At 64.4% G+C, this 15,486-nt stretch overlaps 2 protein-coding genes across 7 annotated transcripts in view; both read left to right on the forward strand.

Moving 5' to 3' along the window:
• Window positions 1-4,224, forward strand: part of PNPLA7 (patatin like phospholipase domain containing 7) — a 69,782-nt gene extending 65,558 nt beyond the window's left edge. For all 3 annotated transcript variants that reach the window (XM_066255594.1, XM_066255596.1, XM_066255595.1), the window contains 9 exons: window positions 259-375; window positions 509-578; window positions 1,505-1,621; window positions 1,999-2,147; window positions 2,345-2,497; window positions 2,756-2,866; window positions 3,310-3,394; window positions 3,572-3,675; window positions 3,840-4,224. In XM_066255594.1, coding sequence (XP_066111691.1) covers window positions 259-375; window positions 509-578; window positions 1,505-1,621; window positions 1,999-2,147; window positions 2,345-2,497; window positions 2,756-2,866; window positions 3,310-3,394; window positions 3,572-3,675; window positions 3,840-3,962 — 1,029 coding nt within the window. In that variant the 3' untranslated portion in view covers window positions 3,963-4,224. The remainder of the gene's footprint in view (window positions 1-258; window positions 376-508; window positions 579-1,504; window positions 1,622-1,998; window positions 2,148-2,344; window positions 2,498-2,755; window positions 2,867-3,309; window positions 3,395-3,571; window positions 3,676-3,839) is intronic.
• Window positions 4,225-5,009: 785 nt separating this feature from the next.
• Window positions 5,010-14,864, forward strand: NSMF (NMDA receptor synaptonuclear signaling and neuronal migration factor). 4 transcript variants are annotated; one of them, XM_066255597.1, is made up of 15 exons: window positions 5,014-5,264; window positions 5,621-5,682; window positions 6,297-6,800; window positions 7,914-7,995; window positions 9,126-9,194; window positions 9,985-10,037; window positions 10,642-10,731; window positions 11,265-11,389; window positions 11,649-11,732; window positions 11,829-11,862; window positions 11,965-12,035; window positions 12,176-12,255; window positions 12,447-12,549; window positions 12,783-12,858; window positions 13,537-14,864. In XM_066255597.1, exons 1-15 carry the CDS (start codon window positions 5,194-5,196, stop codon window positions 13,632-13,634), a joined length of 1,602 nt encoding a protein of 533 aa, XP_066111694.1. In that variant the 5' UTR covers window positions 5,014-5,193; the 3' UTR covers window positions 13,635-14,864. The 4 variants fall into 4 exon arrangements, with proteins under 4 accessions (XP_066111697.1, XP_066111698.1, XP_066111694.1 ...); XM_066255600.1 differs by lacking the exon at window positions 10,642-10,731 and having other exon boundaries at window positions 5,010-5,264; XM_066255599.1 differs by lacking the exon at window positions 9,126-9,194.
• The last annotated feature ends 622 nt before the right edge of the window (window positions 14,865-15,486 follow it).

Consider the following 15,486-nt stretch of genomic DNA (forward strand, 5'->3'; position numbering starts at 1 on the left):
ACACCCCTTCCCTGAACCTGCTATTCTCGCAGCTGCTCCACAGGGGGCCCAGCTGCACCAGTCACCAAGGACAGCCTCCCAGAGCAGCGGCCAGAGGGGACACGGTGCTCAGCCCGCATCCTTCCTTCCTCATCAGGATTCAGGCTCCCGCTGGGTCCCGGGGGGTCACCTGCGGCCTGTGACCCAGGCTGTGACTCCAGCTAGGGGGTGTGCGTCCTCCTCCTCCTCACAGGGGCCTCACTGTGCCCTCCCACTCAGGACATGACCTCGATGGTGAAGACTGTGCTGGACCTGACCTACCCCATCACCTCCATGTTCTCGGGGGCTGGCTTCAACAGCAGCATCTGCAGCGTCTTCCAGGACCGGCAGATCGAGGTGCCTCAGTGGCTGTGCTGGGGAGCCCCGGCCTGGCCTGTGCTGCACACTCAGCACCTTCCTGTCCCCTCGCCCGACCCCTCACCTAGCTGCCAGGGAGGGTGGCCCTTCTGAGCCCCGTCCTCTCTCTCAGGACCTGTGGATCCCCTACTTCACCATCACCACCGACATCTCAGCCTCTGCCATGAGGGTCCACACAGATGGTGAGCGCCTGCCTGCTCCCCCTCTGGGGCTCCCGCTGCCTGGCCCCACTCAGGGCAGAGGGGAGCCTGGCAGCCCCGTGAGTCAGGGCTGCGCCAGGGTCACCCGAGAGAGAGCTGAGCAGTGATGACATGCTGTGCACACCAGAGACAGGCTGCTGGGGAAACTGAGTGGGGGAGAGAGTGAAGGGCATGCTCAGATCATGGGGCATAGACAGGGGCACGCTCAGGTCTCGGGGCATAGATGGGGGCACGCTCAGGTCTCGGGGCGTAGATGGGGGCACGCTCAGGTCACGGGGCGTAGATGGGGGCACGCTCAGGTCTCGGGGCGTAGATGGGGGCACGCTCAGGTCACGGGGCGTAGATGGGGGCACGCTCAGATCTCGGGGCGTAGATGGAGGGCACGCTCAGATCTCGGGGCGTAGATGGAGGGCACGCTCAGATCTCGGGGCGTAGATGGAGGGCACGCTCAGGTCTCGGGGCGTAGATGGAGGGCACGCTCAGGTCTCGGGGCGTAGATGGGGGCACGCTCAGGTCGTGGGTGTTTGGTGGTTAGTGAGACCACGAGTGAGGACACGAGAAAGCTCACCTCTGGCTGGCACTGAGGCCCTTGCAGGGCAGTGTTTTTGGAGCTGCTTGAATGTGGCTCTGGAGGTGTGGGGGGTGGCAGGGCTGGCCGGAGGCTTTGGCACAGACTGGCGTGGAGCCCAGCATTGGGGTGTGCAGAAACCCCGGAGCACACCTGGTTTTCTTTGGGCCTCTGGGAGGATGATGTCTAGGAGGTGTGCCCAGGCCGAGTGCCCTCACCAGATGTGGGACGCGCAGGCTTCAGGACACCTCAGCAGCCAGGCTGTGCGCCAAGGGAGCAGGGCAGGGACGCAGTGGCAGGAAAGGCTTCTCAGCGCCCCCACCGCTCTGGCCCCCCCCAGGCTCCTTGTGGAGGTATGTGCGTGCCAGCATGTCCCTCTCGGGCTACATGCCCCCCCTCTGCGACCCCAAAGATGGACACCTGCTGATGGACGGGGGCTACATCAACAACCTCCCAGGTACTGCCACCACCGCCTCCGCTCCTGGAGGCTGGTGCACGTTTTCTTCGGAGCCTGCCCAGGGAAGTTACAGGCTGGCTCGGAACAGAACACACACGCGCTCGGGCGCCGTGAGTCCAGCATATGGCTCTGTTTGTCAGCTCAGCGGTGCTCGGAACAAGGGCCAAGGAGAGGTTGGGAGCAGTTACCTCCCATCTGTGCCCACAGTTGGAACTAACAGCCCGAGGGGTCAGGTGTGATGTGGGGGAGGCCCCTCCCTCGGGCGCACCTGTCACCTGTTGGACTCGGCGGGCTCAGGGCTTGTTAGGAGGGCTCTGCCCCCACCTGGGGCCCTGTGAACCTGCCCCAGGTGGTAGCCAGGGCCTCTTCCTCCCCAGCGGATGTGGCCAGGTCGATGGGGGCAAAGGTGGTCATCGCCATTGATGTGGGTAGCCGGGACGAGACGGACCTCACCAACTATGGAGACGCGCTGTCCGGGTGGTGGCTGCTGTGGAAGCGCTGGAACCCCTTGGCCACGAAGGTCAAGGTGGGGGCACAGCCCTGGCCGGTGGCAGGCCCAGGCACTCGACAGCTTCTTGCAGCCTCCCTGTGCCTCCTCCCCTGTCCCGGGGTCCAGCACCAGCTCTGGGAAAGGGGCAGGCCTGGAGGAGCTATGTCTCCCCTGGGAGTGGGGAGGGGGGAGGCACCCAGGGAGTGAGATGCAGGAGGCTGTGATGGTGGCAGGTGCTGAACATGGCAGAGATCCAGACGCGCCTGGCCTACGTGTGCTGCGTGCGGCAGCTGGAGGTGGTGAGGAACAGCGACTACTGTGAGTGCCTGCGCCCGCCCATCGACAGCTACAGCACCCTGGACTTCGGCAAGTTCTCCGAGATCTGTGTGAGTGCGCGGGGGGCACAGGGCCCCTCTCTTTCCCAGCCCCGGGGTCCCCGCTGTGCACACAGGAGGCAGGGGTACCGGCACCCAGCCCCGGGGTCCCCGCTGTGTGTGCAGGAGGTGGGGTACCAGCACCCAGCCCCAGGGTCCCCGCTGTGTGTGCAGGAGGTGGGGTACCAGCACCCAGCCCCGGGGTCCCCGCTGTGTGTGCAGGAGGTGGGGTACCAGCACCCAGCCCCGGGGTCCCCGCTGTGTGTGCAGGAGGTGGGGTACCAGCACGGAAGGACAGTGTTTGACATCTGGAAGCGGAGTGGTGTTCTGGAGAAGATGCTGCAGGACCGGCAGGGCACGAGCAAGATGAAGGCGGTTGATGTGAGTGCCAAGGGCACCCTTCTCCTGCCCTCCCTCCTGTGACTTGTCTTCCCAGCCACCTGAGAGAGGTGCATTGCTACCTGCAGCCAGCAGCACTGCAGAGCACCCCTTTAACTGTTCGTGCTGCCACACCCCAATGGGCCAGAAGACAGAGTCCAAGTCAGAGGCCCTGGGGGGCTGTCTCCTAGCCTCGGCCCCAGGGACCCTCTCCAACCCCTCTGCACTGGGTGGTGGTCTGGGTGGGGTTCTCTCGGGACTCTGCCTATCTCCCATGCCCCTGATTCCACTCCAGGGGCTGGGGACCCTCAGCAAGCTAGGGCCAGAGAGGGTCACAGAGGGGCCAGGGCTGCAGGCCTGGCTGGGCAGTCAGGACTGGGCAGTCAGGGGGCGTAGGGAGCAAGCAGTGCCTCTGGCTGGATGTGTCTGTCCACTCGGCCCTGTAGGTCCTCACCTGCCCCAATGCCTCCTTCACGGACCTCGCTGAGATCGTGTCACGCATTGAGCCCGCCAAGGTGGCCGTGGTGGACGGTGAGTTAGACATCCAGGACATGGGCCCACACAGCTGAGGGTGCTGATGGCGGTGTCCCTCCAGACCCTTGACTCACAAGCCGCCCTGGACTTGGCTGGCCATCGGCAGGGCGTGCACCATTGCAGCATGGCTCCTGCCCTCGGGAGGAGACCAACATGGCCTACCCCTCTGCCCAGATGAGTCGGATTACCTGACTGAGTGTGAGGAGGGGTTGCCGGATGGCTCCCAAGATGCCTACGCTGACTTCCAGAGTGCCCCGGCTGACATGGGCTCTGACTCGGTGAGCTGCCTGGACCTGCCCCATGCCTCTCCGCCACACTGGCTTGGAGAACTCCAAGCAGGCCAGTTGCCCCCTCACTGCTGCCCTGCAGCCCAGGGCTGGAGAATCCCCACCCAGGGTCAGCCCTCTGGCTTGTCCCCACCTTGACTGGGGTCTGCTTCCAGGAGGACGAGCCCTCACTTCGGCATCAGCACCCCAGTCTGGCTTCCCCAGAATCATCCCAGGACGTCCCGTCCCCTGGCTGTCTGACCAAGATGGGTAGAGATCTCCACTCTGATGCTCCCTGAAGCCACCACCTCCTGTGGGCCTGTCCCTGAGACCATGGCCTCTGGGGGCAGGAGACCTAACTGGAGCCCAGGGTTGTGCTGTGTGTCTTGGGCCTCTCTGCACTGGCCACTCCTGGTGGGACGCTTGGTCCTGGCACACTCTACATCGACAGCAGCCCTCAGGGTGTGCCAGCCCCTGCGAGCCCTGCCAGGCCTCTGAGAGGTATTAGAACAACAGTGCTTCTCTTAGCGTTTCAATAAAGGTAGATCTGACTGTGTGGGACATGTTGTCCCTGTGCCTACGTCCCTGTGGCAGAGAGCAATGCCAAGAAGCGCCTGACTGGAGCCAGGGGCAGCCACCCCCATCGCTGGTCACTGTAGGGGCCACATGCCTGAGGCTGAGTAGGTGCTGTGTTGCCTGCCCTCCGTGGAGGTTGCCATATGGGGACCCTAGGACCAGACACCTCTCTGCTGGGACTTGAAACCCCTGGGCAACAATTCCAGGCCAAGCAGGCAGGATGCCCAGGATCTGGGATAGAGCTGTGGTCCCCCCAACCCAGAATGAGCCTCTCCCAGTTTCTCAGAAATTGTTCTCACTCCCTACACACAGAACGCTTCTAAGAGTGGGATGCCCACACTCTATCTCCCAGGTCATTAAATAGGCTCAGGGGAGTCTTCCTATAAAAGGAAGGAGAACTACTGGCCCTATGACTTCGGGACCCACCATCCTGCGGGTCTCAGAGACAGGAACGTGGGTCTGCGAGGGGCAGGAAGACCCCTGACCCAAAGGCCTAGGCCCCTGCAGGAAGGAAGGTGACTGCCAGCCTCAGTTTCCCTGCTCTCCCCACCCCCCACTTCCCTCAGGCAGAGGTGAGCTGAGAGCCAGGTAGCCACGCCCCCCTGCCACCTGGCCCGGTACCCTTCCGTCACTGCTGGTGGAGCTTCCACCTCAGGTCCTGACGTCAGGTGGACCGCCCGCCGAATCGAACTAGGACCCGGGACCGAAGTGGCGGTGGGCGGCCCCGCCCTTCCTGACGTCACGGTGACCGGGTCCCGCCCGGTCTGGCGTCACGGTGGGCGGAGCGTCGCCCCCGGTCCTGGCCGCGGCTCCCTGTGCGGGACGCGCAGAGGGCCCGGCGCGGCCATGCGGGGCCCGGGCCCGAGCCCGAACCTCTGCGCGTCGCGGCTGCCCCGGCGGAAGCGGCGGGCGCGGGGCGCGCTCTGAGGCCGGGGATGCGCCGCCGCCTCGACCATGGGCGCTGCCGCCTCCCGGAGGAGGGCGCTGCGGAGCGAGGCCATGTCCTCCGTGGCGGCCAAAGTGCGGTGAGTGCGACGGCAGCCGCCCCTGCGCCGTGCTCCCCGCCTCCACCCCGCCTCCGGGCGCTCCCCGCCCGAGACCTCACGCCCGCCCCCGCCGCGCGCGCGGCGTGACCAGGGCCCAGGTGAGCCGGCACGGGAAGCAGGTCCGGCCACGGTGCGCTGGGACCCGCGGACCCCGGGAGCTGCGACCTGCCAGCCCTGGGTGTTCTGGGTGCGGTGAGAGTGCCTGCCCTGGGTGACCCTGAGCCCTTCCTCGCGGTGCCAGGGCCCGAGGGGGGTGGGGACTCCCATGCTCCTGCTGCGAGAGAGGCCAGGGTGGGTTTGTGTGCTCTGATGGCGCCCCACTGTCCCCTCTTCAGAGCCGCCCGAGCTTTCGGCGAGTACCTGTCCCAAAGTCACCCTGAGAACCGGAACGGTGCAGGTAGGAGCACCTGAGGCAGTGCCAAGATGGGGTCCTCCACAGCCCTCCACCCTAGGGCCTGCTGCCCCTGCTCCAGGCCAGGCCCAGCCCGTGGGCCCTGGGGACTGTGGGCTGTGGGCAGCAGCTGCTCTGCTGGGCTGGCTTCCTGTGCCCCCTGCCCTCCTGGCCCAGAGCCCCAGGAGGAACTCGAGTCACTCATCACCATGGCACCCACCCAGCCTGGGCCGTTGGCATAGCAACAGGCCTCCTGGCACCCCCAGGGTTGGCACCACTGTCTCTGGGGGCCAGCTGGTGGGGGGGAGGGGAGAAGTTGGCACTGGGCACATGAGTGCGTTGACAGGCTAGGAGGTGGCCTGTTTGTTCCTGCCCCCCATCACCCACAGGTAGCAGCACATCCTGTCACCCCCCCACACAAGGGACTTGGGGCCCAGATAGGAGGGAGGTGGGCGCCTCTGGGAGGAGCACACGGAAACACCTCTTCTGAAGATGGCAGGGAGTAAGGTTTGGTCTGTGGGGCTGGGGACAGCTTCTGGATGTTCCCTGCCCTCTGAACACCAGGAGACCAGGAGGGCAGGGCCTTCGGGCTGCAGGCTCACCTGGTGCCTCCTCCCCAGACCACCTGCTGGCTGACGCCTACTCTGGCCACGACGGGTCCCCCGAGATGCAACCAGCTCCCCAGAACAAGCGCCGCCTCTCCCTCGTCTCCAACGGCCGCTATGAGGGCAGCCTCTCGGAGGAGGCAGTCATCGGGAAGCCGGCCGGGGAGGGCCCTCAGCCCCGTGTGTACACCATCTCTGGGGAGCCGGCCCTGTTGCCCAGCCCAGAGTCCGAGTCCATTGAGCTGGCTGTGGTGAAGGGGCGGCGGCACCACCGGGAGCAGCGCCCCCACCACCACAGCCAGCCCCTGCGTGCCAGCCCAGGTGGCAGCCACGAGGATGTCAGCACACCCTGCCAGAGCTGGGCGGGCAGCCGCCAGGGCTCCAAGGAATGTCCAGGATGCACCCAGCTGGCCCCTGGCCCTTCCCCTCGGGCCTTTGGGCTGGACCAGCCCCCTCTGCCCCCAGCCACCAGCCGCCGCAAGAAGTTGGAGAGGATGTACAGCGTTGACCGTGTATCTGGTGAGGGGGCTTGTCACGGACACGGGGAGGTTTGGGTGGAGTGCTGGTGATGGGGTCTGCCCGCAACCATTGTGAGGCTGGGGCACGGGGAAGGTGCGGGGTCACGGCATGCAGACACAGTCCTGATGCATGTGTCATGCCGCATGGTTGGCCTTGGCCCTGCCAGCACCAAGTCAGTCAGAGAGTGTTCCCCAGAGGAGGGGCCTGGAAGGGACCTGAGGGTTGAGCAGGCAGAAAACGTGGCTTAGTTGTAGGATTGGATTGTGTCTGGGGAGTCGGGGAGCAGCCCCTGCCCCAGGCCCACCAGGCAGGGCTCCCCCTTACTTTAGAATGTACAGCTCTTTGGGGCCTTGCCAACCAGTGGGCCTCTCTGCAGCGTTGTTGGGCTATGTGGGTGGCTGGGTACCCCAGAGACCTCCCTGGGACACTCATCAGCACCATACCTCCTGCCTCAGAGGTCACCCCTTGAAAAGCAGAGCTCTAACTAGCTGAGTTGCCAAATCCTCTGAGAACACCTCCTGGTCTTCTAAGCCCTCAGCCCACCTGGGCATCAGGGCACAGGCATGGAGTGTAGGCAGTTCCTCCATGACCTCATGCTCCACTGAGGGACACTGGTAAGAGACTGGGTAGGTGTCAGGGTCAGAGGACTGAGCCAACTCAACCTTCCTCCACATCATCCAGGATTTCCTGGGTCTCCATGTTCCCTGAGCGCCTCTACCTCGCCCTTCTGGAAGGGTCCAGGGGAAGGGAGGTCTGGCTGAGTTTACATCCGAGCATCCTGGCTGCAGAGCAGGCCACAGAGTCCCCTGGGAGGGCTACAGTCATTGTCCCTGCCCTGCCTCTCCTTCCCGAGGGAGACAGTGAGTCCTGGCCCCGGGAACCCTGGGGACAGGCTGTGCTTTCAAAGGAATGCTCCTCGGCTGCAGGCATCCAGAGGGAAAGCTGAGCAAGAACAAAGCGTCACGAAGCTGCCGAGCCATCCAGGCCCCAACCGCTGTGTGGGCACACGTCACCTTGTGGCCCTGCAGCCTCTGCTGGCTGCAGCAGAGCCATCCCCTTCCCCAGCAGGAACCCCCACGCCACCCTGGTCACTGCGCCTTTTGTCTCCTCCAGATGACACCCACACCCCCATCCGCACCTGGTTCCCCAAGGAAAACCTCTTCAGCTTCCAGACAGCAACCACAACTATGCAAGCGTGAGTGGGGCCCGGGCTGGGGGCCTCTTCCTGTGCTCAGGAGCAACTCCCGGACCCTCTCCTGCCCCTGGGCCCAGCTGCGTGGCTGGTCCTGAGCAGCTTCAGGAGCCCAGAAGTGGCCTTGCTCCGAAGGGAGACAGGGCCAGCTGTTCTTCCTGCCCCAGCCCTCCCCCGTGCCATATGGCTCCTCCAGTCTGTTCATCCTGTCCTGTCCCTGGGTCCAGCCCGAGACTGCAGCTGATATATATAGTTACCAGTGGGGGCAGTTCTCCTGGGCCCTTGTCACCCAGCCCTGCCCTGGAAGCTCCGCCCTGATGCCTGCCCCAGACAGCAACCTGCTTGTGTTCTGTATATGCCATGAGTGACCACAACTTAGGGGCCCAGGGGTCTGACCTTTTGCACCTGCAACACACAACCGGGTTTCTGTCATGGAGTTTCTTCCTGGGGCACCTTTGTTGTAGTGTGCGCCATACCAAAGAAGCCCCTCCCCACAGGCTACCTACCCTGGGGCACAAGAAGTGGTGCCACCATGCCCTCGGTTCCAAGGGCTGGCAGGGCAGTCAGGCCTCTGTGCCAGCCCAATAGATAGGTCACAGCACCTCGTGGCACGGGCCGTGGTGACTGCAGTGTCCTCTGCCCTTTTTGGGGCTGGCCCACAGCATGCAGCACCTCGCTGGTGCCTGGGGCACTTGTGAGGGACTCTCTTGAGTCCAGCACAAGGAGGGAACTGACTGCAGGGAGCTTGGGGGGCTGAGGGGTCAAGGCTCACTGTGTCTTCTCTTGCACGCTGCCCCTTCCGGCCACTCCTCCAGCATCTCGTAAGTACCCTGTGGGACCTTGGACCTAAGGGCCTGTGGTTGTCCCTGGGAGGTCCTCCTGCTCCCAAATAGGTGTGGGCAGGCCAGGGACCTGGGCCTTGATCGTGAGGGAGTGCTGTGTCCCCCGTGGGCACCAAGGTTTCAGCGAGCCTGCCAGGGGCCGGGCCAGGACAGAGCAAGGCAGGCTAGGACCCCTCTGCCAGGCCCAGCACCCTGGATGCCCCACCGGTCCCTGTGCTCGTGCCTCCGTCCCCTCCTGTCTGTCCCAATGCCCATGGCCAAGGGCACTGCTGACTCCTGGCGGTTTCCCAGGGTGTTCAGGGGCTACGCGGAGAGGAAGCGCCGGAAACGGGAGCATGATTCCGCGTCTGTAATCCAGAGGTAGGGCCTGCCGGCCACTCGCCACCAGGGCCCGTCTCTTGTCTGTGCCGGTCCGGCCGGGGCCCTCCAGGCCCTGGCAGACCGGGTGGGGGAAGGGTGGTGGCGACCACTGGCCTGGCCCTGCTCTGGGGACGCTGCAGTCAGGAGAGGTCCTGTGGCCTGGACTCCCAGGCCTTTGTTTTGGGGGGCATGTTGAAACTTGTCTCTCTCTGGCCCTTGAAGCCCAGAGCTGTGGCGTCAGTGGCAAGGTTTGCCCTCCCCGAGCCCCGCCTCAAAGACGTGTCCAGTAAGCTGTCCATCTCGGACATCAGGCCCTGTCAGGGCAGAGTTTGGGGACAAAGAAGTCCTGCCCGAGCTGTCCCAGGGACACGGTGGTGTGGGATGGGGTGATATCTGCAGGCCACAAACCTACTAGGGGTGACAGCGACAGCTGCTCTGCCCAGCTGAGCAGAGGAAGCAGGGGCCCGCGTTCACTTGGGGAGGGAATGAGAGGCATGCATTGGAAGTGGGGTTCTGAGTGCCTTGGGTCACTGAGGGACATTGGGTGGGATGGCAAGAGGAAGTTTGACCGTGGTGCCTTTGTGCAGGCAGTAAAGGGGAACCCTGGAGGGGTCTCAGTAGGAGAGGGACTGGGTGGGATTTGCTTCTGGGTGTGTGGTGGCCAGCGGAAAGGCACCCCTCACTGAATGAGGGGAGGGCGGTGGCAGTGGCAGTGAGGGAGTGGGAGACAGGGGCCTCTGCTCACCCTCTCTCGCAGCCCTCAACAGCCCCGGTTGCTTCCTTCCCGTAGGAACTTTCGAAAACACCTGCGCATGGTTGGCAGCCGGAGAGTGAAGGCCCAGAGTAAGGGGGCGGGAGGAGTGAACAGGAGCGGGGGTGGGGGCAGGGTCTGCTCTTGGCCGGCTGGGCTTCCTCGGCTGGGCTTCGTGTGCTGCTTGCTGTGCAGGGAAGACCCCCAAGGTCCCAGACCCAGCTCCAGCCGCACCGGCGACCTTTGTCCCATGTTCCACCCCATTGTAAGACACACTTCCCCCAGCCTGGCCCTGACACCACAGGCCCCACCCCACGCCCTGCGGTGGCACCCCCAAACTCTGCCCTTAGCCCAGCCCTAGCACTCCGACTGGACCCGTAGTCCCTTGCCCCTGTGTCCAGCCCAAGCGTTTAGCCCGCCCTCCTGACTCCATTCCGAGCCCCGCCCCAGCACTCCCAGACTCCGCCCACAGCCCCCAATACCTCCCATCACCCTTACCTTTTCCGCGTCGGTACTGGCTTTGTCCAGTTGCCCCAGCCTGGACCTCACACACTCTTCCTATAGTGTGCCCGAATACCGCCCCAGAGCCAGCCCCGCCATTGGTCCAGCTAACCTCAGGCTCCGCCCCAACCTTGCCCCCGCCCAGGCCCCACCTCGGGGCCCTGCCCGCTAATGCGGGTTTTGCTCTCACTGCAGCGTTCGCAGAGCGGCGCGAGCGGAGCTTCAGCCGGTCCTGGAGCGACCCCACCCCCATGAAAGCCGACACTTCCCACGACTCCCGAGACAGTAGGTGCCTCGTGCAGGCCAGCCCACCTCTCCCAGAGACTTCCCTAGGCCCCCAGGCGCCGCCCTCCACAGGGCGGACCCCTGCCATGGCAACTAAGCTTCTGCGCTTCTGCTCTGAGTCTCAGTTTACCGGTTTGGGTAAACTAGGGCGCCTGGGCAACTCTGACCTCGTGGGGAGAGTTAGCAAACAGCTGTGGACGTGCAGGGAAGGGTGCCTGTGGGCTCTGCTCGCTGCCCAGCCTGTGCTGCCTCCTCTCTAGGAGGCGGCAATGCTCAGTTCCTCATTGGTCTGGGCACCAGGCACGCCTGGCTGGAGCTGACACTTTCATCCTGGCTCCCACCAGCCTTGCTCCACGTTCCACTGGCTGGTGGATATGCCAGTCTTGCCTGGCTGGTGGTGGTCTCAGCTCCACTTCCTTATCCACCCTGTGTTTCCCTGCTGGCCTGGAGGACTCTCTGGGATGTGGCTTGCCATCTCTGTCCACCACCTGTCTCTGGGGTCCACAGCCCTGGTGACCCACCCTGCCCCTCAGGTAATGACCTGCAGAGCTCACACTGCACCTTGGGCGAGGCTTTCGAAGACCTGGACTGGGAGACTGAGAAGGCCCTGGAGGCTGTGGCCTGTGACACTGAGGGCTTCTTGCCCCCCAAGGTCATGGTGAGGACTGGCCAACCTGTTGCTTCTCCAGCTAGTCTGGGGAGGGGATCCTTTTTCCTCCTGAAAATGATGCGGCAATGTGGGCTGCCCGGAGGGGGTGGGGGTGGTTTCTCACGGTGGGGGGGCTCCATTGTGGGCTGCCCGAGGTGTTCTCCGGCTCTGCTGTTGGGGGTGGGAGTCAACTGCACAGGGGTTCCTGCCGCCCTTTGGCTCTGGGGTGGTCAGGCCCACCCCAAGCAGCTCCCTGTGTTGTCCCCAGCTCATCTCCTCCAAGGTGCCCAAAGCCGAGTACATCCCCACCATCATCCGCAGGGACGACCCCTCCATCATCCCCATCCTCTACGTGAGTGCCCATCCAGCCCTCCCCTGTCTCCCAGTGCCGGGTGGGGGTGCTACCTGAGAGGGGTTCTGATTCAGATGTGGCCTGTGTCTGTCACAGGACCATGAGCACGCGACCTTCGAGGACATCCTGGGTATGTACACTCCGTTCCTACCATCTTCTGGGATGGGGCTGGGGGTATGTGTGCGGGCTGAGGGAACACAGGGGGGCAGCACTCATACCCCTCCCTCTCCAGAGGAGATAGAGAAGAAGCTGAACATCTACCACAAGGGTGCCAAGATCTGGAAGATGCTCATATTCTGCCAGGTGGGGCTAAGCGCCTCCCTGCTGGGGAGTGGGGGTGGGGGGCAAGGACGCCACCTCCATGCATGTGTGTGTGTATTGGGGGGAGCAGTGGATGGACACCTTGTGTACGCAGCCACTAGGCTGACCACAGTCTCTTATAGGGCGGCCCTGGACACCTGTACCTGCTCAAGAACAAGGTGGCCACCTTTGCCAAAGTGGAGAAGGAGGAAGACATGATCCAGTGAGCAGGCAGGGCTGGCCACGAGGGCTGGAGAATGTGGGCTGGAGGCAGCATCCTCTGTGCACCCACCGCACAGCCCCCTCCCAGTGATGCTCCTCTTTCTGGAGCCGGGCACTGGTCCTCAGCCCAGCCCTCCTCAAGCTTCAGGGCCTGGGTTGGAGACCCCCTGTGACTTGCCCCTCCCCCACCAGCTTCTGGAAGCGGTTGAGCCGCTTGATGAGCAAAGTGAACCCAGAGCCAAACGTCATCCACATCATGGGCTGCTACATTCTGGGGAACCCCAACGGGGAGAAGGTACAGGGACCCCAAGCCCCACCCAGGCTTCTGGAGATACCAGACCCATGCAAAGAGTTGACAGAATCCACCCCCCAACTCATTTCTCTTCAGATTCCCTTCCCCACTTCCTTTAGCACCCCATCCCAGAGAAACCCCTTGTGCCTCACCCCAGCCAGTTGTGGTTGTGGGGGTTCCTGTCTCCTCCCCCATTTGCATTGTCTTCAACTCATGGCCCCTCCCTCTCCTTTCAGCTGTTCCAGAATCTCAGGACCCTCATGACCCCTTACAGGGTCATCTTTGAGTCCCCCCTGGAGCTGTCGGCCCAAGGTGAGTTTGTCAAATTGATTCCAAGCACTCTGGGCTGGGTCCGGCAGGCAGCACTAGAACTCCCAGCCCCGCCCCAAGCCCCTCCCCACCCCTCCTACCCCACCGTCTGAGTTCCACCTTCCACCCTCCTGCCTCACCCACCAGAGCCCGGTCCTCCGGCCTCACCCGCCTGAGCCCCGCCCTCGGCCTCACCCACCTGAGCCCCGCCCTCCAGCCTCACCCACCTGAGCCCCGCCCTCCGGCCTCACCTGCCAGAGCCCCTCCCCTGAGCCCCACCCTCCGGCCTCACCCACCAGAGCCCCGCCCTCCTGTCTCACCGCCAGAGCCCCGCCCCTGAGCCCCGCCCTCCTGTCTCACTCGCCAGAGCCCCGCCCCTGAGCCCTGCCCTCCGGCCTCACCCGCCAGCACCCCCGCCCCTGCGCCCCGCCCTCCGGCCTCACCCTCCAGAGCCCCTCCCCTGAGCCCCACCCTCCGGCCTCACCCGCCAGCACCCCCGCCCCTGCGCCCCGCCCTCCGGCCTCACCCGCCAGAGCCCCGCCCCTGCGCCCCGCCCTCCGGCCTCACCCGCCAGCACCCCCGCCCCTGAGCCCCGCCCTCCGGCCTCACCCGCCAGAGCCCCGCCCCTGAGCCTCACCCGTCAGAGCCCCGCCCCAGAGCCCCGCCCCTCCCTCTCCCCAGGGAAGCGGATGATCGAGACCTACTTCGACTTCCGTCTGTACCGCCTGTGGAAGAGCCGCCAGCACTCGAAGCTGCTGGACTTCGAGGATGTTCTGTGAGGGCGGGACCGGTGTCGGATCCTGGCTTCGGGCCCTCAGGGCAGCCTCCCCGCTCAGGTCCGCGGTGGGTCCGCCGCCGCAGCCACAGAATAAGTGCAATTTCCTCGGCGCTGTGAGCTCGTGACGCGCGGTCCCGGCGCCGACCTGCCGCCCCATCACCAGCACGGCCGCGCCGGTCGCCTCGCCGGCGCCCCTCCGCTCCTTGTCCCGAGTGGGGCCGGGGGCTCCCGGCCAGAGGCGGGCTGCGCGCGCCGGGCTGGGCCCGCTCTGAGTTCTGCGCGCTGCGGGCCTGACCCGCACCCCCAGCCCGGGAGCCCCGCCGCTGCTGCTGGGGGGCCAGGCGGGCTCCGCGTGCGCACAGCCGGGTCTCGGGGGCAGGTCCCCTGTGCAGATCCCGGTCTGGGGCGAGCGTGGCTCTAACCGTGTACGATCTCCCGTGGAGTGACCATTAAATCCGACCCTCCGCTGCACGGCGTGGGTCTCCTCTCTGGGCTCAGTGGTCCCTCCCTGGGCCAGATGTTTCCAGCCGGTGTGCTGAGCGCTCTGCCGTGGCCGCCTGCGTACCCTGCTGGGACGAGGGTGTTGCGCTTCCAGCCCGCCCCTGCCAAGGACTCACCCCATGAGGGGTGGCTCCCGGCCCCAGGGCCCGGAAAGGGATGGAGAAGAGAAGGGAGGGCTGCAGGGAAACAGGGCGAGCAGGGGCGGGAGGTGAGAGGAGAGACATCCCTACCCTTGGCCGCTTCTGCTCCCACCCCCGGGCCCTGAGCAGAGGCCCACCATCCCCTCAGGTCATTCTGTATATGTGGTCAGTAATGTGGCCAAAGCAGGAGGCCAAGAAGTGACCACTGGACCAGCTTGCCTCCCTTAGCCTCAGCCATTCCCAGATAAGCCCGCTGCCACTCTTTTACCCTAGTGGCCAAGCCATCTGGGCACAGCCAGGCCTGGCTACACCAGTGGCTCCTGGTCCAGTACCCTGGGGACGGAGCCCCTGGTGCCAGCTGGGCTGGTCCCAGGCCACCAAAGGCTGGGCATGGGAAGAGGCCACCAGTGGGTGAAGGCCAGAGGTCTACTTGGGGCTTGGGGCAAGCAGCCCTTCCCAGAGGAGGTGTACTAGCTCTGGGGACACAGCCCTGCAGCATCAGCTGTTACTGGGGCGTCCTGAATGGGGCTGGGCAGGGGAGCAGAGATTTTGATGTAAACTTAAATAAACTTTTAGGGATTTAGATTCAATACCACATGCTTATCTACATAACTTATTGAGTCATTCACCACAAAGTCACGTGATTCTAGAGTCCTCTGCTCCATCTGCTCTGAGACCTGACGTGGCACCCCCACCCCTCAGGCCTGGCTTTGCATGATGCTGCCAGAATTTCTGTTTGTAGACAAAACGCGTGCAAGCCTGTGCTGTGTGCTTAGAAGGCACCCTTGCTGTATCGCCAGCAATCTTGACCCGGGGACCAGCCAGAAGCTCCATAATGTGCCCCTGTCCCTTGCCTGGCCTCTAGGGGGATCCTTCAGTCTAGGGTTGGGGCTGCTTCAGCAAGTGTGTCCACCCCACAGCCCTTAGGGTTGGCCACAGTGGGCGAGGGCTGGGAGGGTGTGCCGGCAGGAGGCTCGAGGTCTTGCATCTGGTTCGCAAGACTCCATTCCCCACACCCGTAACCAACAAGGAGATGCAGGATGGAGGAGAGGAGGGCAAACCCCCACGGTGTCCAGGTACAGACTAAGTACAAACATGGTAAAGCATTTTGGGAAAAGCACAAAATCAGTAAGGACATGGCAGACCTGGAGGCAGGCTGGGTGAGGGCATCACAAGAGGCCAAAGCCACCTCTGGTCACTGCAGGGCAACCT

The sequence above is a fragment of the Saccopteryx bilineata genome, chromosome 2 (genome assembly GCF_036850765.1).
Source record: "Saccopteryx bilineata isolate mSacBil1 chromosome 2, mSacBil1_pri_phased_curated, whole genome shotgun sequence".
Classification (NCBI taxonomy): Eukaryota; Metazoa; Chordata; class Mammalia; order Chiroptera; family Emballonuridae; genus Saccopteryx; species Saccopteryx bilineata.